The sequence below is a fragment of the Thunnus thynnus genome, chromosome 13 (assembly GCF_963924715.1).
Source record: "Thunnus thynnus chromosome 13, fThuThy2.1, whole genome shotgun sequence".
NCBI lineage: Eukaryota > Metazoa > Chordata > Actinopteri > Scombriformes > Scombridae > Thunnus > Thunnus thynnus.
The window spans coordinates 223,322-246,850 of NC_089529.1; the positions used below are offsets into that span (position 1 = coordinate 223,322).

The window sequence follows — 23,529 nt, forward strand, 5'->3', positions numbered from 1 at the left end:
TTTCTCTATTTTGTGCCTCCTCGTCTCCTCTGTTAACTGTCAGTCTGATCAACAAAAGAACCATAAACAACTTTCTTCATTTATTAGGAAGATTTTTCTTTTCATGATCTGTTATTTCCCCCATTAAACTTTTACTTGCTGACAGACAGACTCTCCCTGACTTTAATTTTATCCATAATATCAGTTAAACACGTTTATATTTTAAGTAATTTATCGTCCATTCAGTCACATGTGAGGCTGAAAATTCCTGAGCGTCGGATTTGATATGAGTTACATAATTTCCATTTTCCCTGAAACATTTAGCCAAATACATATTTCCCAGTGTTCAGAAGACTCTGATCATATTCTGGGTCATTAAATAATGAATTCACAATCAGAATATCAAAAAATACAGATGCAAATAATCAATAAATAGTATAAACGCATTCTGCGAGTAGAAATGGTTCCTGTGCCTCTGAGCAGGAAACAGTACACGATGTAAATGCAGAATGCAGGTTTTTATTTATGTTTGTTTTTATTTAGGTGTTTGTTCAACAGGTAACAGGCTGCAGAGAGGAAACAGCTGCTCTGGCGGTGATAACTGTGAACCTTTATTAGTGTCAGTATTGTGCACGTGCGTGCAGACACAAAAATCCATTGGGAGTTTAAGCAGCCGTTAAAGCGGACTGACGGCTGATCCAGCTGTGATCAGCTGCCGCCGTCATCAGAAACGGACGTCGCTTCACGTGACACTTCAGAGGAAAGGACGTCTCATGTCTCTAAAAACAAAGTTCATCGTTTCCTTTCTCCTCGCTTGGTTTGCTTTTGTCTCTCCATGCATTCACGGTGGGAGGGACCAAGACGCTAGTGACGGAAACGTGGATGCAATTTAAGAGACTTGGGGTGCATCCTAAGACGCAAGTGAGCGAAACGTGGATGCATTTTAAGAGACTTGGGATGCACCCATAGTGAAGAAGTGGCGGAACCACAGCGTGAGCGTAGCAAGCGTAACCGGTCACTTTTTACCGGCGCACTCTAGTAGTCTCCATGACAGGTAACAGTTGACAACAACAGTAAGGTAAACGAATTTCTTTTTCTGTAATGCATCACAACATGCTGTTGTACAGACCAATATTCATTCTGGTTTAAGACAACTGTCTTTAATTTTCAACCACCACAAGGAATGTGATTTTTGAAGCAAAGCGAAGCTGGTTAATTCATTCTAATTTTGTGATAATACATGAGATACAAAAACTGGGGCTAAAGCAAGTGTTCTACAGCTGTATACATATCATCCCTTTCAGAAACTAAGGAAAATACATTTCAAATTGCTTTTGATAGTTTTTTTTTTTTTTAATCTATATTAAAAAAAACAGCTCATCTATACAACGACGCAAATGTTTAACGTTATGTTCCAGTGTGTCTGAAAATTTATATAATGGGTAACTTAGCTGCCGAACTAATTCGGTCGAAAGTTTGAATAGGGTTAACAATAATGTATACTGGGTTTAACCACGCTTATTAGACAATGTTAACATTATTCATCAATAAATTATAAAGTGATTAACTTTATAGCTTTCTCTGTTTCTCTGTGGGAGCTGCAGAGATCCTTTTAAAATAATTAACAAACTGATTTGACTATAAGTACATTAAATTATTCATTTAAGTAAATCATGCAGTGTACAAATTGTAGAAAATGATCAATAAATGTGCCAACAATTCAATTTTTGAATTGGTGTAAATCAACAAATGATAATAATATAATAATTTATTTGTATAGCACTTTTCAAGCTAGGAGCACAAAGTCCTTTCCAGTGCAGAGGCAAATAAAAATAAAACAAAAATAACAGCAAAATACAAAAACTCAAATAAAATTTTTTAAAAAACAACAGCACAAAAGACAGTTACAAATAAAATTATCTATAAGGTAAAGCCATTCAAAATAAACATAAAACTTGGTGGTTATAAAATAGAGCTGAATTATGTAAACACATCAGTCTAGTTATCAGACATGAAAGTGAGTTTACCAGTTGTTTTTTTACTTCCAGACAGTTTTAGTTGTCCTCTTATCTTTTTTGTTTATATGTGTGTTTTCTTGTCTGCATTAACTACTACTTTGTAGTATTAGACCTGCTGTTTTGCCAGCCCAGATCCTTAGGATGGTGCTGGCCTTTTACAGGTCCAAAACTGCAGAACTTTTGTTTTTACATGCTCTGTAAATGTTAACCACCTACAATGTGAAATGAGAAATGTAATCATACTATTAATGCAAACTCAGCAGAGAAGGCCTTTTTCTTTTTCAACTTTACAATGCCGTAGTGCACAAAGCCAGCTCCATAAAGGAATGCTTTTCCCCTTTTTGATGTGGAAAACAAACTGCCTGCACAAATCCCTTAACCCCATCCAACCCATTTGGGATGAGCTGGAACACTGACAGTGAGCCAGACCTTATCACCAAACATCAGTGTTGGACTTCACTAATGCTCCTGTGGCTGAATGGTAGCAAGCCTCTGTCTGGTGGAAAGATGAGAAAAATGAAGCTGTCCACATACTTTGATTGGGTGTCCTCATACTTTTGACCATACAGTGGATCTGTTTTGCACAATTAAGTGGTCAGGTGAAGAGCTGCAGGGACTTATTGTAATTTGGGCAAACCTCAAACATACAGAATCATTGGAAGCAAATCATCAGCTTGACTGTGGCCATAGCAACCCCTTGGAAACTCATAATTAATCACCAGTATTATTATGAGTGAAAAGGTTCTTACAACCCCTTATCGCAGTGTCTGTCCGTCCAATCTGTTTGAAAAATTTGCTCTTTCTCTTATAGCTGATGTTGGCCTCTCTGTCCACAATGATGTCACATGGTTTCAAGAGCAGTAAGCAGGACTTCACCTTTGGACCATGGAAAGTGACTGCTGCCAAAAACCACATCATGAAATCCAAAGACATTGAACGGTGAGATGTTGCTCTTACTTAGTAGGTACAGGAACAGATATTTATTTGTCTTCTTACTTGATTTGTTCAACTCTGGACCCTCTGGTCGGTACAGTTTTACTCAGGTTATTGCAGCTCTGCTTTGTTTAACTCCTTTTGCACAAATAATTATGCAGCCAAAAAAAGATGGTATTGTATTTTGGCAGAGACCTGCACAGATGCAGTTTTGTAACTCCCTACACCTGCATTGCTCAGTGTACAAGGGCTAGAATCAGTGTGCGAATAACTTGTGACAGTTGGTGGATCTCAGTGCCATGAGCGGAACTTACAAAACAGAGTAGGCATACATCAGCCACTAGATCCAAGTAACTATACGAGAGCAAGCATGGTTGTTTTTTTACTGGTCTAGTTGTGTTTGTTCTATGATTTAAGGACTGTTTGAGGAAAATCCTCAGGATAAATAAAGGACAATTATTTTCTAGTCAGAATTAGTTCACATTCACATTTTATTGGACATTTTAAATATGCAGAGGCAGAGCAAATTGCAGTCAAATGTTGTAAACACTTTGACAGCAATATATTATTATTGTTATTTTAAAAACAATACAAGTTTTTGAACCTTACTGTTTTAGATACATCGAAAATAATTAGACACATTGTTGAGACCCCCCCTAAAATATAATTTTGAGATTTTACAAACTGTAAGGGGTCCCAGACCCCCCCCCCCCCTTTTTGTACACTGGCTATAAACAATGTCTTATAACTGTGAATTAAATAACAATGTGTGATGTGAGAGTCAAATCAAGTCAAGTCAATTTTATTTGTATAGCCCAATATTGCAAATCACATATTAGCCTCAGGCAACTTTACAATCTGTACAGCAATACAACATCCTCTATCCTTAGACCCTCAATTTGAATAAGGAAAAACGCCCTCAAAAAATCCCTTTTTAAAGGGGAAAAATGGAAGGAACCTCAGGAAGAGCAACATAGAAGGGATCCCTCTTCCAGGACAGACAGACATGCAATAGCTATTGTGTGTACAGAATAGAACACAAACTACGGAAACTACAGCATGGATAACAGCCAAAATGACAAAATAATAATGATTTGTAATATGTATGATCATAAGGACATCGAGCAATTTCCAGGTGCTACCAAACAGATAGGACCTGAGCCTTGCGACCTCCATCACCGTGGACACCTGAGAGGAGGACAGACTAAACACACCCACAGGGAAAACTCGCATCACACCATTCACACACACACACACACACACACACACACACACACACACAGGAGGAGAGACAGGAAACCACATACACAAGGGAGAGAGAGAGAGACATGATATCATTCACACAGGGGAGAGAGAGAAATGAGGTGAGGCTGATGCAGGATGAGGAGCCAGATCCAAAACTTCTGTAAATGGCACCAACAGCCAGGGAAGCAGAGCGGTCCAATGGCCAATGGTCTTGCAGAGGGACTCCTGAGAGGTCAAGGAGGAGAAAGTAGGGAAGGAGATGGAGAAAACAGCGAAGAGAAGGAGGTGGCAGCAGCGGTGGCACATAGCTCAGACTCTTATGTGCCTGTGAGCAACAACAGAAGGTTAGAGAGATGCAGTGGTGTCGCTCGGATGAACCTACAGAGAATATCTATCAGCGACTCTGCAGCTTCCCTCGGCTTTACTGAGCTTTATAGTGAGTTTCAGCTCATTGTTTAGCTGTCTGGCTACAACTTTACTGTTTTGGTTCACTCTCAGCACTCTCATAGCGTCGTTTTCAGCCGCAGCAGGCCGCTGTTTTCAGAGAAAAAGGTAGCAATTACTAACTCAGTCACAGTTGGTGACTAGCTGGTGAACATGGAGCATTTAGCAGCTAAAGAGACAGATATTTCCCTCGGGAGTTGGTAAAGCTCAAAAACAGAGCTAAAGGAGAATATTGGACTTGCATTCACCAGCTAGCCAGACTTTAAATGAATGATAATGTTATTCTGTAAATAAGCAACTGTTTGCCACATGTCAACTTAAAAGGTGATGATATATCAGTGTTGTGTATACAACTTGTTTGCACTGCCCCCAAATGGACACAGAATCACTTAATGCAGGTTTAGGATGACAGGTTGAGGCTACGCCTAAGGTTGCGTTCTAGAGTTTAATGGGTTAAGTATCAGTAGGTTATAGGTAGTATAATTTCTGAACATTGAGCTTCCACATCACACTTGTGTAAGTTGCATACTGGACCACAATTGGTTTCAAACTAGTTGTGATGTCACAAATCATACTCGTAGGTACAACCCTTAAACTCACATTTATGGTGAATACAAAGAAACTTTCTTCACCTTTTATTAGGTGATTGTGAAAACAGCCTTCTGAGGTAACAATAAAACACATTTTTCAGTGGAGGGGGACTTTAAACAGCTTTGCAAATGTTTTATGAGGGAGGAAATGCATTCAGCACATTTGTTGGAGTTTAAGTACACACAATATGCGTTTTTGTCAGCAACACTTAATGTAAAACATACAGTAACTTTTTTTTACAAGCAATCTCCACAGGACATCTTAAGTCAAGCAACATTAGTGAATATAGACCTGAAGTGTTTTTTCTTTTTAGAAAGATGCATTGTTACATTAAACAGATGTTTACTTTTGACTTCCCAGGTTGGCAGAGGAGATGAGCATGCCCTCCCTTCCAGAGATGCTGTTTGGGGACAACGTCCTGCGCATCCAGCACAAAGATGGCTTCGGCATCGAATTCAATGCAATTGATGCCCTTAAGAGAGTCAACAACATGGAGGATGCTGTCAAGGTGGCCTGTGCTCAGGAATGGCAGGAGAGCAGGCAAGATGAACATTATAATGTGTTACTAAAGGCCACAGCTTGAGGATTGTTCAGTTAACATTTGATATGTCAAAACTCTAAATAGGTGTGGCCAACCGTTCAGACACTGAGAGCTAAAAGAACAGCCATACTACTTTAAGGAAACAAACAAATGCCCTGGCAGACACACGCAAGCTCCAAACTCCAGTGAGATACAATGACAGCACACCACTTCTTCTAGCACACTACTTCTTGTTTTCCACAATCTTTTTGAAATCTGGCATGTATTCCATCTGCCACTATTGAGCCTGTCAGTTTGGTTTGGTAGTCAAAGGGTCAATAATAGGGTTTTTCCATTAGTTTGGATCAGTCTGCCTTAGCCACGCCAAGCCAAGCCAACCCGCAATGAAATGCGCTACAGCCTAACAGCAGGGGATAACCATGGCCAATCACGCTGCAGTGGTCCTGCTCACTTGCAGGACCAACCGCAGCCAGCCCATGATGAGCCCCCCTTCTCCCCCCCAAACAAGCGGTGTGTTGCAAACTCAGCTCATGTCTGTGCTGGAGACCGGACAGAAAGCTGTTTTCAAAAATCTGTGTGTGTTCAGCTCTCGGCTTCTAACTGAATTTTTGTGGTTTGAAGTTTAGTTTCTCCCCTGTGTTCCTGTTTGTATGTCAGATAAGTGTTTTACTGTTTCTTGGCCACTTTCAGCTGTATCAGAGCTGTCTTAAGTTACTGCTGATGAAATACAATAAAGGGAGACTTTTATTTTGAAGAATTTATAGGAAATGAAATGTGTTTATAGCTGAATTAGCAGAGCTTCGTTAGTGGCGCTATTCGTCAATAGAAACAGGTGTACACAAGATCTGGAGATATTTAGAGATATTTTTTTCAGTGAATCAGTTAGAAATAATGATAGGACAAAGAGTACAAACAGAAACAGCCACAGTAAGATGTTTGATGAAGAGCTGTAGACAACAGACTTACTGCATTTTCTGCAAACCATTACACCTCCAGCAGGTGAGCAACTTCTTTTACCTTGCAGTGCTGTGTTATGGAAAACTGGCACTGGCAACGCACCACCTCAACTCAAGTGTTCCCGGCATGGCTTGGCATGACTACCCCCAAAACAATGGAAAAACACCATATAGAATATATTGTACTCTTTAGCCTTTTCACCTGTAGACCTGTTATCAAAACTCTGTTGAGGATTTTCAAGCAGTAATGCATATTGTGCTCAACCCACTTATAGCCCATTATCCCTTACCCCTTCTCTTAGACAACAGGAGATCACAGATTTCACAAGCAGGGACATTTTCAGGAATAACTAAACATGAATCTTTGATCTCTTTCTAGAGCTGATTCTGAACACTCCCAAGAGGTGGTGAGACCTTACGACTGGACATACACCACAGACTACAGAGGCACTCTGATAGGAGACGGTATGCAGATAAAGGTAGGTCATTTTCAGTAAGTGAGTGAAACACAGTATTATCACTACCTTTGTTTTGTATATTGTCAAAAGTCTTAGAAATATGGAGAATGATTTTGTGTCTTTGAGCACCTCTACTTCCTCCTGTGTTTCATTTTTATTTGTTGTTCATCTGAAGGCAACTGAGACAGCGGAACGTATCGACATGGAGAAGCTGAAGGCTCGGGAACAGATCATGTTTTTTGATGAGGTTCTGCTGTTTGAGGACGAGCTGCATGACCACGGAGTCTCAATGATCAGCGTCAAAATTGTGAGTGCTGCCTACAGTCACACTTGATACTATTAATCCAAATGAAGACCAGATACCATTTAAGAGCAATGTAAATGTGCACTAAGCTTTTAATTGATCATTTGGCCAAAATCTGCATGTAATTCATGCCTCATTTACGGAGGCAGAAGCTCAGAATGGCAAAATGCTGTCAGCTCCTGGAGCTTCTTCACAGGTGCATTCTGGGATTAAGGGAGAGCTCAGAAGGCAAAGTTCAGTGATTGATTTGTTTAAGATCACCAAGTTCAGAAAAGGCGTGATGATGTATGGACTGATTCCAAATCTTGCTTTTTGTATTTTTGTAATGTACTGTATCATATCATGTTGTATGCAAACCGTTTGAGCTAATAAGTTCTGCAAGAGGGACTCTGCAGTGTTAACATCTTGATGTGTGTCTTGTTGATAATACAGAGGGTGATGCCCACAAGTTTCTTCTTGTTGCTGCGTTTCTTCCTACGAGTGGATGGAGTGCTGATCAGAATAAATGACACGCGACTGTATCATGAGGCAAGTTGGTTTTCTCCAGCCAAGATGAAGTTCAAGGTTTTATAATGAGCAAGTCATAGAATTTAAATGCAGCAGAGGTTATTCCACACTGCCTATGGTGAGGGCTCTAATAACTAACAAATTGTGATGCTGTTTTTGATTCCAGGCTGGAAAGAATTACCTGCTACGAGAGTTCAGCACAAGGGAAAGCAACATAACAGAACTGAAGGTGAGCTATGACAGATCATTATCAAGATAGATTTGTCCCAATATTATTTGTGTGAACAGATCAACAATCCATGTGTGAATGTGTAATCTGTAAATATAAATCTCCTTCCACAAATACAAAAAAAGATTTGCAAACTCACAAATACATTTTGCAAGTATAAAACAGATCTGCAAATACACAAACAAATTCCACAAATAACTATATTATCTGTGAAAACAGCATATTAAAAAGACAATTACATCTGATTGACAAGAGCCGTGACACTGTTTACATAAAAGTTTGTAAACTCTTCAAGTAAAGGCATGGACTGCCCGTCCACCTCAAGGTGTAATTATCAGTCTTTACAGCTTGAGCACCTGGTGTGGAAGTTAGTATGCACACAGACTATCTCAGTGGGCTTTTCAGTGCAGTACAGTGCATGTGTCAACCTGTCCCTTTATTTCATGACGAAATATACCAAAATAATAAAGGAAAAGGAGGGAACGACACCACACAAATACTTTGAATATAAAGGGGGGAAGAGGACTAAGTGCTGAGTGTAAAGGATTGATGGATCGTCCGAATGGAGTCGGACTCGGATCTGGACATGGCCTTGTCGCAGTTTGTCCGGGTTTTAATGCCTCATCTATGTGTCAATATTGAATCATAGTCATAGCGCCACCTAGTGGCAACAGGAGGCTCCAGGTTCTGTACTTTTACGACCTCTACCTAGGAGGTTGAACACAACTCCTTCAAATTTGGTCAGACAAGCCTTAAGACCTTGATGATGTTATATTGTGAAGATTGTGAGTTTTCATTGAACGCTGTTGCCGTAGCAACATGGCGAATTTTAATGTTTCACCATTGCATAACAAACTGTTGTAACTCGACTCCACATGGTCAGATCTTTCCCACATTTCACATGTTTGATAATAGTCATGGTCCGAAGACATGGACAGGCCCATATTGTATCATACTAATAGCGCCACCTACTGGCAACAGGAAGTTATAGGCCCCATACTTTTACTGTTTACTCCTAGCAGGCTAAACAGATCCACCTAAAATTTGGTCAGCTAAATGGTAAATGGACTGTACTTGTGTAGCGCTTTTCTGGTCTTCCGACCATTCAAAGCGCTTTTATACTACGAGCCCCATTCACACACACATTCATATGCTGAATGGGTACAGGGGCTACCATGCAAGGTCCCAACCTGCCCATCAGAGGAAACTAACCATTCATACACATTCACACACTGATGGCACAGCCATCAGGAGCAATTTGGGGTTCAGTATCTTGCCCAAGGACACTTTCGCATGTGGACTGGAGGAGGCAGGAATCGAACCGCCAATCTTCCGATTAGTGGATGACCTGCTCTACCTCCTGAGCCACAGCCGCTCCACAGCAGCTAAATTGTAAGACGTTGATGATGCTAAATGGTGAAGCTTTTGAGTTTTCACCAAAAGCTGTTGCCATGGCAATGTATTGTTCGCCATGAAACAGGAAGCTGTTTTTGAGGGGCTATGGGTGCTCAAAAACTCACAAAACTTGTCACACGCATCAGAAGGGGTGTCTGATATGGTTGTTGGACTTGGGTGTGGCAAAATGACTCGAGGGCGCCTCCTAGAGTATTCAAAGTCAAAAGTATCAAAGTCAAAGTTAATTTTGACATAGATGAACGAAATTTGGTAGGCCCATGAATCATTTCCAGGCACACAAAAAAGGCTCTGGGAGCCATACCCTCAGTCCAACAGGAAGTTAACCATTTTGAATTTACTTTGCAATTTTAGCACAGTTTTTGCAATTTGCAGCCATTGTATTTAACAAAGTCCTCCTAGAAATGTAACTCAACTGACTACAAATTTGATCAGTGTCATTTAAAGACCTTTACAATGAAAAGTTATCAAACTCTTGAGTTTTCATTATATGCTGTTGCTGTGGCAACACCGCAAACTTCAATGTTTTGCCATGAAGTGGGAAGTTGTTGCAACTTGAATGTACATTGTCCAACCTGCTGCTTGATAAGAGTTCAGGCCTGAACACATCTAAATATCAATATTGAGTCATGGTCATAGTGCCACCTACTGACAACAGGAAGTCAGCCCTATATGACGAACATCATCCGATTTCCATGAAATTCACATGGTGTGGTCTACACATGATATACAGCGAAATGACACACAATTGTGGGTGCTCCCTAGTGCCACATAGTGGACACAGGAAATCATATTGAACTACTTGTTACAACGTCCAGCAAAAGCCCATGCCTGAGGACATCCACATGCCTGCAATAAAAGCCCTTTGACTGCTGCAAACTCCAACGTGCACAAAGGTGCAAGGGCCAAATCATTGCTGCTTGCAACTTTAATTAGGGCCCAAGCACCTAGCAGAGTGTGAAGGCCCTCTTGTAGCTGAAGGAATTATTTCTTCTTCTTTTTTTCCCCCCAAAAGAAATGCGTTTTTAAGGGGCTAAAGATGCTCAAAAAGTTGTCAAACTTTGCACCTTCGTCAGAAGTGGTGGAAAAATTTGATATTTTATGGGTCTGGGGCATGGGTGTGACAAACACCCCTTCCAAAATTTCAAATTAAATAGAATTCTGCGAAGGCAATAGAAGTGTTTTTATTGATATTTAGATGTTGTGGCAGCATATCATTACAAAAATAACAGAACTATTTGGTGGAATGAAAACAGGGATAATTTGTTCTATCTTTGGAAAATTTGTTTGTTTGTTGTTCTTCTTTTGCTCTGTTGAGGTTCACTACCCATGTGTTTCTCTGTGTCTGTCTACCTAGCTAACACCCCTGAGCACCTTGAGAACTGTTTGTCTCAGTCAATAGAACTTGCCTTTGTCAGAGTCCAGTGTACTCCATTGGTAAATGGTTATGTAGGACAATCAGGAGGATTTCTCCCAAATTAGAATATTAGGCAAACGGTGAACCTGAACTTCTGAAAGAAAACTTCTGATATAAGATAGCTAAGGCTAATAAGTAGTGTTGTGGATATTTCTGAGCAATGGTCAACACTTCGATGGAGAGAAGCACACACGAGCCTTTGATGTCTTAATATAGAGAATGTTCATTGAAGTTACTTGATCAAGCAGAACCTTAAACAGTGAACATCCAAGTTGGTGTAACTCAGATGCCGTCTCTTCCCGATCTGTCCTCTGAAAGTCTGAGTGTTAGTCCTTAACCCAAGCAGATCGGCCTACAATATGAAAAATTAGTCTAACTGGTTCACTAGTTTCTAAACAAAGGACTGCACTTTACCTGTGACATCTTAAGTCACGTTGCATTGAGCCTCAGGTCATTGTCAACACATTTTGACTACACATTCCACCTATCTGTGTTGTCTAGAAGGGTCCTCTATGGCCTTGGCTTACCATGGCAGTGCTGATATACTCTTTATCAGAGAGGTCTCTGCTTTCACCAAAACATCACAGACAGCTGAAGTCTCGAGGAGAGATTGAGAATTACAGTGTGACCTCAAGGCTCAGTTTTGACCCAATTTGTCATTCAAATTTGTAACCCCTAAAGAAAATTCCATAGCAAGTATATAGCAAATTTAATAATGAATTAAATTGCCAATTAAACAAACGTATATTCACTTATACTTAACCTGAGGAAGATAATCTGTGGTTCTAACTTTGCCAGTTGTGTTATATAGACAAACTCCGGTAGTTATATCATGGGCGAAAGATTGAGTAGTTTAATGTTTTAGCACAATTTACTCTATATAATGTTAAACTTGATCCGTTGTATGTAATATTTGTTATAAACACAATGTAAACAGAGCTAACTGCAGATAAATCGGTAAGACAGGGGCTTGAGCTATTTTATTATCAGTGTAGCTATTGCCTAGTTTGTCCATTAAAGAGCACTGCAACTAATTTTGTGATACATTTTGTCAGTTTTTTTGAGGAAATTAACAATACTCTCCATGCCACTATGAATTGACATACAGTGCTGCTTGAAAGTTTGTGAAAGTTTGTGAACCCTAGAATTTGCTCTATTTCTGCATAAATATGACCTAAAAGGTGATCAGAATTCCATGCAAGTCCTAAAACTAGATAAAGAGACATCAATTAAAGAAATGAGACAAAAATAATCATTCATTATTTATTGAGGAAAATAATCCAATGTTACATATTTGTGCTTGGCAATAGTATGTGAACCTCATGGATTATCAATTCATTTGAAAGGGAAGCAGAGTTGGGTGTTTCAATCAATGGGATGACAATCAAGTATGAGTCTGGGAGGCCCTGCCTTATTTAAAGAAGAGAAATTTGAGTCTTCACTATTTAAGTCTGAGCTTCACAACACAGGTTTGTGGAAGTGTGTCATGGCTCAAACAAAGGATATTACTGAGGACCTTAGAAGAGTTGCTGATACTCACCAGGCTGGAAAGGGTTACAAAACCATTTCTAAAGAGTTTGGACTCCACCAGTCGACTGTCAGGCAGATCATGTACAAATCAAATACATCCTACACCATTGTTATTCCCCACCATAGTTATGTTTGGCAATGAGCAAACACTGCAGTCCAGCATAAGAGCCTTATCCCATGTGTGAAACATGGTGGTGGCAGTAACAGGACGGCTTGCAATCATTGATGGAGTATGAGTTCTGAGTTGTACCAAATTTTACAGAAAAATTTCAAGGTATCCGTCTGTGAACTAAAGCTCAACAGAAAGTGGGTCATGCAGTAAGACAACAACCCTAAAGTCACAGGTTGCACTACCAAAGAATGGTTAAAGCAGAAAAAGTCAATGTTTTCAAATGGCCACGTCAATGACCTTTATCCTATAGAAATGCCGTAAAGGACCTGAAGCAGGCATTTCATGCAAAGAAGCCCACCACCATCCCCGAGTTGAGACTGTTCTGTAAGGAGGACTGGGCTAAAATTCCTCCAAGCTGATATGCAGGGCTGATAAACAGTTACTGGAAACGTTTGGTTTAAGTTATTGCTACAAAAGGGGTCACAGCAGTTACTTACAAATATGTAAGATTTGACAGTTTTCCTCACTAAATAAATGAATAAGTTTAATGTTTTTGTCTCATTTGTTTAATTGGGTTACCTCTATCTAGTTTTAGGACTTGTGTAAAAATCTGATCACACTTTAGGTCATATTTATGTAGAAAAAGAGAAAATTCTAAAGGGTTCAGAAACTTTCAAGCAGCACTGTAAAACCTTTGTTAATCACCACAGCATAAAACTCCCTACACCACCAATACTTACAAAAGAAATTTACCAATGTTTTGCATTTGAAAAAGAATCCCAACATTACCTTATATTTGCATATAAGCTTTCTATATTCCATCATAAAAATAAAAAGCCTCTATCACAGACATTTGCTCAAATCCTGCTTATGTAACAGCATTTGTAAAATTTTTCTTTACCACCATATAGCATTCTTCATCACCATATATTTTATTGTACATTAAATAAAATAAAATAAATTAATCCTTTGTCACAAGATTTTATGTACAGCTTTTGTTAGAAGAATGTGCATTAAAATACTGACAATTAATATTTATATATTTATTTATATTAATAAATCTCTATGTACTATTTTTTGTTGTCATTCTAACACAGATGTTACTCTTTCCTTCAGAATGTTCCTGCTGCACTGTACACTGATCCTAATGAGATAGCCAAGCATTTAACCTTGAAGCTGACAGAGTGTGAGAAGCTGGAGCTTCCTGTGATGCAGCCTCAGACTGTTAATGAAGACCTTCAGTGACCAGAATACTATAACGTCCATGTTGATGTTGCATGATGAAAAAGAGTAATACTAGTCTTACATTACATTGATAATCTTACAATAACATAACAACCATTGATCTTCCCTTCAAATATCTGTACAGGAGTAGTTTTTATATGTGACCACTGTGATGGTGTGTTCTTTAGACACTGAAATCTGACATACAGTTTCAATATATATTATGTTATAATATTGTATCAAGCTTCACTGTATTATCAGTGAAACTTTAACCAGTTAAACACTTTGGTCTCAATTTTGGGTTTGTTCATTTGAACTGATTTTGTTTTATGTGTATACTTTTCACTGTCAAGTTGAATAGCCTTTTGACATAAGGCTTGGGAAGATAGCTGATTCCACTTCAGTAATGCGTTTGTAAAAAAGCTACATAAAACAGCTTTGTGTTTTTTAAAGTGAAAGTAATCGCGAATTTCTGGAAATATGACTACTGTATTTTCTGCAGTGACTTGTGGAAGGTGAATAAGCTTGTTTTCCATTTGCAAGTAAACACCTCCAGAATTTGTGTGAAAATGTCAAACCCTGTGGCTGCATAAATTTTTTTGGGTAACTACTAGCTTGCTTTGCTTTTTCTGTAGTTTTGTTTTCTGTTGATGAATTACTATGATGGTTAACTTAATCTGTGCAAAAACGTTGTCAAAAAGGTTATTTTTTACTGACAATATGTTTAAGTACCCCCCATTCATTCCAAATCCCCAAATTTGATCCCAGCAAAATGTTGATTTGCAAATCAGCCTGTGATCTCTGTTTAGTTTCTCTTTTTAGACTTCAGCTTAAAACAATGCTATGAGAGTGCTGAGGAAATACCAAAACAGTGAAGTTGCAGCCAGACAGCGAAACAGTGAGCTGAAACTCACTATAAAGCTGAGGGGAGCTGCAGTCAGGTGATAATTCTCTGTAGGTTCACTACTAAGAGTGATGCCTCTCACTATAGATCTGATACATTGTAATTATGAAAAATATTGACTACAACCAATTAATAACCAATTATAACCAATTTAATGTTAGTGAGTTGGCAACTCTGGGTTGTCATTGAAGTCACTAAAGCTGCTCTCTGGAAAACTCCAGGAGTGAAGTATTTCACATAGACAGGTTTTATATTCATAGCCATAATGCACATATAGTATCATTTATATCCTGGTTATGAATGATTATGCTGTGGATCATATTATGATGTTTGCATGGAACAGGAGTACCTCGGTTACTCATGTGTGATTCTTACACGGTGGTGACAGCAAATGAATCGCGGGGTCTCCAAATAGGCGACCACTTAGCTCACCTATGCCTAAAAATATCCCAGCTCAGATAAGAAAATACACAATCCAGAAAGACCCAAACATATCAGCCACAGGCTAGCAAGCCAACAATCAAAAAACTGTCCAAGATGTGGTTAACACCCCCAACACAGCTGGAATAATGGAAAGTGTTCATCAACATACTGCAACGTGACTTTCTGTGACTATTTCAGTAGGAGGACAATGTCCCCTTATAGAGACACCATTTGTGCAGTAAAAGGACAACGTTCAGTGATCAGAAGACACCGAGGATGATACAAAGCAACCACATGTTACAGACCCAAGAGCAACTAATTACATCTGGTATACAGATCCTGTTATTAAACTGTAATTATTGTTTGTACAAAAGTTTTTCATCATTCTACATATGATAAATTCCTCCACTTTGTTGGCCACTCAACAGCTATACCAGTAGTGGTTCAGTGTCCTTCAGCCAGTACAGAAGGCTTTCCTCTCCTGGTGCAGTCCAGCCTGCTTGGGGTGAACAAAACAGGAAAACAACACCTAATTATTTAGTAGAGATTTAGTCAATATACATACTAGGGAAGTGTTACCTTGCTTTTCATACTTATGTGGAAAAAGGAAAACATAAGTCATGACAAAACTGCAGTACATAACGAGTAGATATTTTTTAGTCAAACACTTTGCACCATGCCAGATATGAAGGGAGTGTCTCACCTCAGAATCTTTGTACTTCCCCTTTACTGGATCTGGCAAAACATGAACAATAGTGTTTGGAATAATTGTGGTCAGTGTAGGTAATAATCTGTGTTGATAATGAAAGTGTTTAAACATTATTTGGAGAAGAAAGCGGATAGTCAGTGGTGCAGTCTGAATGTGCCCATCTGTTACAAACTCGCGCAGTGGCAGTTCACTAAGAAGTTTATCCATTGTCCATATGAAGGCTTCTTTCTCCATATAGACAGCGTGCCTAGTTTCTCTTTCTCTTCAGTGACAACCCGTAGTTGTGGCTGAAAATATTAGTACCCTGCCACCTTTTTTTAAAAAAAAATGAATTTTCTCTGTATTAAGTGGAAACTGACAGAAGTATATGGTAATCATCATTCTTAACATATTTAATACAATAAAACAAATGAAAATGGCATGACCAAAAATATTGGTACCCTTAATATTTTGTAGTGCAGCCTTTTGAGGCAATAACTGCAGTCAAGAACTCTCTGTAACTCTAAATAAGGATTCTGCACTTACCCACTGGTAGTTCGGCCCTTCCATGGATGTTCAATGGGATTCAGATCAGGCCAAATAGCAGGCCACTTCAGAACGGTCCAACATTTTCTTCTCTTCCACTCTCACTCCTCACTGTTTGGGGTCATTATACTGCTGGAAGACCATGACCTGCAACTAAGACACAGTTTTCTGACACCAAGCTGTATGTTTCGCTCCAAAATGCCTTAATAGTCTTCTGATTCCATAGTGCCCTGCACAGATTCAAGGCACCCGGTGCCTGAGGCAGCAAAGCAACCCCAAAACATCACTGAGCCTCCTCTATGTTTCTCAGTAGGCATGGTGTTCTCTTCTTTGAAGGCTTCATCTTTTCCTTCTATAAACATAGGGTTGGTGTGATTTATCAAAAAGCTCTAATTTTGTTTCATCTGTCCAAAGCACATTCTCCCAGAAGGACTGTGGCTTGTCAATATGCATTTTGGCAGAGTCCAGTCTGGCTTTATTGTGTCTCCCTCTTAGAAGTGGGGTCTTCCTGGATCTTCTACCATGGAGCCCATTTTCATTCAGACAGTGATAGATGGTGCGACTTGAAACTATTGTATCGTGAACTCAAAGATCAGCTTGGATCTGTATTGAAGTTTTCCTTAATTCTTTCTTGACCATTCAAGTAATCCTTCTGTTCAATCTCAAGCCAATTTTCCTCTTGCAACCACATCCAGAGATGTTGGCTACAGTTCAATGGGCCTTAAACTTCTTGATAATATTGGCAACAGTGGCCACAGGAACATCAAGCTCTTTGGAGATGGTCTTGTAACCTTTACATTGACCATGCTTGGCTATTACCTTTTTTCTAATGTCTTCAGACCACTCTCTACTTTTCCTTCTGTTTTCCATGTTCTGTCAAGAACTGAACAACGGCTTGGACTCAAATGCAGACAGACTCAGTTGGCAAGTTCAAAAATCAGTCCTTTAATCACAGCTGGGTCGGTATACAGGTGATCAGTCAGCAAAACGAGATATCCAAATCAGTGGGCTAGGTTGGCAAGGTTGAAGGCAAAAACAAGGTCAGGAAACTATAAGGCTCACAAGGAAAAATAGGCTGGAACGCTGTCACGCAGGAAACAAGACAAACTGGCACAGAAGGAAGGGAACACTGAGACTATATACTCTGGGGAATGGGAGCCAATGAGACACAGGTGCAACACATCAGGGCAGTGCAGGTAATCACACAAGAGGGAGACACACGAGGGCAGGAAGTGAAGGACCTGAAACGAGACAAGAGGTGAGTATCAAAATAAAACAGGAAGCACAAGACAAGGAACACTGGGAGAAACAAAAAGATAACTCAGCCATCCAGCCGGAGCATGACATGTTCAATGTGATGCACACAGTGGCACAAAACAGCAGAATGAGTAATTTTCTCCTTTTAAACTGGTTGCATGAGTGATTATAAGATTGAAAACACCTGTGATAATAATTAAAGCACAATAGTCTGCTTAAAGTATCACTACAAATCAATTATTTCTTACAGCTAAAGGGTACCAATAATTTTGTCCAGGCTATTTTAGAATGTCTTTGTAGAATAAGCATGAATTGAGTTATTTTCACAACTTTTTTGTTTTGTTCCACTGCAAACCAAACATAGACATGCACTGATAATAAAATATCTTTTACCAATAATTTCAGCCACGTCTGTTTCTGCAACTGTGGTCACTTTTGACTCCCAAATTAAAAAAAATCAACCTCTATGAATTTTAATTTTAACCATCAGAGACTGTAATACGTAGTAACAGGTCCACAAAATTGCATATGGTCGTAAAGATTTTAATCTGGAACATGTTTATCTTTTATGTTTTTTCTCTCTCTTTCTTTTCTTTGTTCTCACAAAATGTCCTTACCGAAACATTACTAAAACTTTAATTTTATACATTTTCCTTTTTTAATTTATATAAAATTTTTGACATTTCAATTCGTTTTCGTCAAGCTTTGTGCACAATTGTAAATGCTGATATAAAAAATAATTTAAAAAAAGGGGGATTTCATGGTTTTCTTTATGTCCTGGAAAATTTAGACAGTAACCCTAAATGTCAATTGTTTTCATACACACAAAAGATAAAATATGTTACTTTTTATGACAGATATTGGAATCGTAATGTGTAAAAAATCTCTACTCAAGTGTTAATAATTTTTGCAAATTAAAATCATAATAATAATTAAAATAAAGCCTTGCTGTGGTAATGACATCTTGTGTCGGTAAGGACACAATGTCAATGGTAAATGTTAATAATCTAACCTTGACTTGGCATGAACATTAATACTAATCTACTAACACAAACCCATAACACTAACAGCATCTCACCACAACATTAGGTAAGTCAAAACCAGCTTCATTCACAAGTAAGGCCTCTGGGGATAGTTGTGGTGTGTTCATAGCAACAAACTAATTTGAGGCCTCCAGTATTATGTGTTTTGCCCTTTGGTTTCTTTTATTTATCCACCACTGTCTTCTTTTCAGACTTCTCTGTCTTTTTGTCAGTTGGGAGACAGTCTTTATCTACCCATTCTCCTTTCTTTTTTGTAATGCTCTTTTTCCTTGCGGAGAAATGCTTCATATCTGCCTGGGTCTTTTCTCATTTCCTCTCTGCATTTATATGATCTTACTGTAGATGAATTTGGTCTCATCTAGGGTTGCAAAAATGACATATTTTATGTTAAGTTTACAATAGACTTAATATTTGCAATATAATATATGCATATAACTCCCATTGAATTTGTCTCTACCACGACACAAGGTCTTTACTGCGACACCTTAAGCTGCTGCAGTAAAGACATGTTGCGGAAATGACATTTTTGCTAATATTGCAGGTAAATGGCAGCTAGCAAGGTCTGCTACATTAGCTTTGACTCTTAGCATCTAATATACATGAATTTCACAGTAATATCAATTTTTAAAATCTAGTTCAAAACACACAATTACTAAGCTGTACAGTAAGGACACACAATAAATACTTCAGAAGAAAAGATGATCTTTACCTTGTTTTTCTTGTTCTTGAGGGTCACCTAGTGTCGGTTGGCCAACCTGTCATCCATGTGCTCACTTGCTAACTTCTGTTTCCATAGAAACTAGATTTGTTTGGCTTTGAAAAAAACTTTTACTATGGCATTTATTCAGTGTTGCGGTAAAAGTGTGGGACAGGCACAATTAGATGAAAAAATCATAGAAATGATCAATAAACAAAAAAATAATAATATGGTGTAAAGTAATTATTTATATGAAACACTTTAAAATAATGTCATATTGTAATTGAATTAGCTCATTTTACATATCTCAACATTGAGACCACAGTTGTGGGACACAAGCAAAAATGGTGCTTGGACCCATAAAATGCTTCAGAGATGTTATTAAATCACATTATTTAGAGAAAAAAATTATGTCAAGATGTGTAATAACACTATGTATGTATCTATAAAGCATAAATTAACATAAATCCAAAATTTCACTGCTGGGACGTAAAAATGCCTGTAGTTGCAGAAACACCCATGATCAACTTAGTCTCATTGTCCTTTCTGGAATAGGTGCTATAGGTTGCTGCCATGATTCATTTTTATAAACGGAAATGTTAATATCAACAATCTTTCAAAAGTCATCTAGAGGCAGCTGGAAAACCATCCTTGTGGGGTAGACACAGGATAATGCCAATCCATTTCTCCTGCCAAAAGTGTTGGATGGCATCAACGCATTAAGTGTCCTGAACCACACAGAAAGTTGTTTCTGCAACACAGCTCATGTTCATGAATTTGAACAGCAACAGGACTTTGATGTAGTTGTTGCCCAACAGGAAAATATGTGTGGCAGGCATAAAATTTCCTGCCTGCATACCAAGTTTGGATAAAAGCTGTGGTTTCCACCTCCATACTGTATGTCCATTGTGGCAGATCTGGAAAACATTGGAAATGAACATGACAAGTATGTCCATAATAAGCATTCAAACTGTACCTGTTGCCTATAGGCACCACAGAAAGCAACTATCAGGATTCCATACAAACAGTATATGTAATGACACTCAAGATATGTTTAGTAAACGTTACCCATGTAATGACTGCTGCAGTCCCTCATCTGCAGACCTTGATGTCATATAGCCTCCTAGCATTACATGCAATTTTTGCTCTGGTGACTGGACATTTGTCAAATGGTAGCTGAGGAAAGTTGACAAGCTGTCTTGTTCATAAGCTATTGCGGCTCGCTGATTCACAATGTCCTCATCACACAGCACCCGCAGCAGTCTTGTCATGTCAGCATTATATTGTGGTACATCTGACAGGTCTTGCTGAATGTCTACCTTATTCCAATCACTGGTAAAACATCAATATCCACCTAACTTCCATTTCTGGTGGAAGAAAAAACAAATACTTTTATAATACTATATTTTTTAATCGGAGCAGTAATACATTATCAATATGTAACATAGCAGAGTTTCAGAGCTGTCACTCTTTGAAAGAAGGCTTTCTATATAAGTGTTCATTATTTTTGTTGTCCTACTTTTGGCTAGCTATATTATAATGTAAAACTAGTGTCCAGTTTTCTGACATGGAAGTACTATTATATGTAGTCATTAAGTTTTCTGTAGTCAACATAGTTCACACACAAAGGGGGAATGTAGTCATCATTACTGCTGTGGTCATCAAATCCAACAGTATTCCATATGTGCACCACATCATCAATAACTACTTGGTCAATCCACTCTGAACAACTGTCAGCCCACTCTACACTGCACACAAAGGATAGGAACAGTGAATGCACACCCAAACCAGTTTGACAGTAACATGTCAATAAAGGATGAGTGTGCTCCTAAAACCATTCACTTTTCACGTTTTTGATAACTCACATGCTATTTCCCAGGTAATTTGTGAGATTTTCATCTAGACTGTTAGTGTCTTCCTCGTCCACCGTAATCGCAACCTCCTCCTCAATTATACTCCTGCTGTAAAGACAAATACACAACATACATGGCAACATAGCAAACAAAAATGATCAAATAGTGCACTGAGTGAACATTAATTGTGCATTTGTCACCATTTACTTGTTACAGTTACTTCTATCAAATTTGATTAATGACAAGATTATAACAAAGATAAATGGCAGCATCAATGTTTACATCAAAAGTTCAATAATGTTAGGTTTCATGATATATCAGCTGGGTGGCTATCAGTTTTTTTTATCTAATGAAAAAATGCAAAGGGGATTACCACTCTTTATGTAGAGTCACATCCTGACCCCAAGTCCTTTTCAATATCTGATGGGGTAACCGCTGGTAAAGAACAGTAGTGCTTGATGGGAGTGGATGCTGATGGGCCCTCTCTTTCATAGCTAACAGTGACAGCATAGCACTATCAACTTTCCTCTTTGACAGTATTGTCAGCTCACAGTGGTATGTGGAAATTCTACACACATAGCATTTCTTTAGCATAGCATTTACAATAATACTGGAAGTGGGTAACAGTTACAGTTATCTCTCTACATCTCTCTTCTCTATATATAAAGTAAGGAATCTTTGTCTGTGTGTGTGTGTGTGTGTGTGTGTGTGTGTGTGTGTGTGTGTATGTGTGTGCAATTTTTAAAATTTTTATCAGGGGCAAACTCTTTTTTTTTAAAACCAAAACATGAAAGATATGTTAACCCTCCAAAAAAAAACATAAAATCCGTATTAATAATATCCTTTTTTATCATACATGGGAGCCATTCCTGTACCACCCCGTCACGGACAATATATACACCATCTGCGTAATAATACATGAAATAAAACATTTAAAATCAGAAATGTATTGGAAAACTTTGGTAATGGCCCTGAACTGAACTGAAAAGTTAGGGGTATTTGACACTAGAAATGAGAATTAAAAAACTATTTTCCAAAAAATCTTCTCCCAGAGGAGAATTCCATCAGACAGTCCTTGTCCTAATGAAATTGTAGAACTTTTCCTCCATCTTATGTGGTTATAAATGAGCATATTATACCATGGTGCTCCCATTTTACACATTCAGTGTGACTGAGAATACCCTGGAAAATTATTTCCTAAAAAGAGTGGGAACTGACATCCTCAAAAGCCTCAAAAGCATCATGACAGTGACAGGGAGAGTCACTTCCATACATCTCTCTGGATTTCCATGTGATGGAATGTCACAGGCTGTGGTGCTTGAATGATTTCGAGCACCTCATCAAAGAGGTACCACAGGATGTCATCTCGTGCAGGCCAGAAGAACCTGTTGGCACCAGTACGGTGCATACATACCAGTACGGTCACAGACCCATTGAGTGAATGCAACCTCTGCCAAGCCATCAAAACTGGAGAGCTGCTTACAAGACATTGACATAGACATAGTCTTTGCACTCTGCACACTCATCATACATGCACATTTTGCTGGAGGTGTCACAGGTTATCATTTCGTTCAAACTCTCAAGATCTGAGGTACCTATGAGCCTCAAATGATGCAACTTCTCAACAACAAATTTGAGATTTTCATGGATCTTACACAGACAGGTGTTGCAATCAGAGAGAGTGGGATGTACAACCCAAAATGGCCAAAGCTTACAGAAAAGGGAGAGACAGAATGACAACATAACAATAACAGCAGCAATAGCCAGGGAAGGACAGCAACAGGACTGCGAAGGACCGCGAAGGCTTGGCCTGCAATCCAGGGTTTCCTGCAAGATGAGAAAGCACAAAAAACTCTGGGGAAGAAGCCAAGCTAGTAACATGCACTGATGGTAGTCAGTGTCCAAGTATCCAGTATAAGCTTTAAGCCTACTCTTAAACGTAGAGAGGGTGTCTGCCCCCCGGACGAAATCTGGAAGATGGTTCCACAGGAGAGGAGCCTGATAGCTGAAGGCTCTGCTTCCCACTCTACTTTTAAAGACTGTAGGAACCACCAGTAAGCCTGCATTCTGGGAGCGCAGTGTTCTAGTGGGGTAATACGGTACTATGAGCTCTTTAAGATATGATGGTGCCTGACTATTAAGGGCTTTGTAAGTTAGGAGAAGGATTTTAAATTCTATTCTAGATTTTACAGGAAGCCAATGTAGCAAAGCTAAAAT

The 23,529-nt window shown here is 38.8% G+C and overlaps 1 protein-coding gene and 1 long non-coding RNA gene across 3 annotated transcripts; one reads left to right on the forward strand and one right to left on the reverse strand.

Moving 5' to 3' along the window:
- Positions 1 to 717: 717 nt before the first annotated feature.
- Positions 718 to 14,514, forward strand: tiprl (TIP41, TOR signaling pathway regulator-like (S. cerevisiae)). 2 transcript variants are annotated; one of them, XM_067607171.1, is made up of 8 exons: positions 718 to 1,057; positions 2,809 to 2,936; positions 5,571 to 5,750; positions 7,087 to 7,186; positions 7,341 to 7,472; positions 7,902 to 7,997; positions 8,143 to 8,205; positions 13,794 to 14,514. In XM_067607171.1, the coding sequence occupies exons 2-8, from the start codon at positions 2,812 to 2,814 to the stop codon at positions 13,920 to 13,922; spliced, it is 825 nt and encodes a 274-aa protein (XP_067463272.1). In that variant the 5' UTR covers positions 718 to 1,057; positions 2,809 to 2,811; the 3' UTR covers positions 13,923 to 14,514. The 2 variants fall into 2 exon arrangements, with proteins under 2 accessions (XP_067463272.1, XP_067463273.1); XM_067607172.1 differs by having other exon boundaries at positions 718 to 1,033.
- Positions 14,515 to 15,635: 1,121 nt separating this feature from the next.
- On the reverse strand, positions 15,636 to 16,738 carry LOC137195105 (uncharacterized). Its single transcript, XR_010931071.1, has 3 exons — positions 16,463 to 16,738; positions 15,932 to 15,963; positions 15,636 to 15,724 (listed from the first exon to the last, which is right to left on the reverse strand). It is a non-coding gene; the product is annotated as an uncharacterized lncRNA (long non-coding RNA).
- Between the last annotated feature and the right edge of the window lie 6,791 nt (positions 16,739 to 23,529).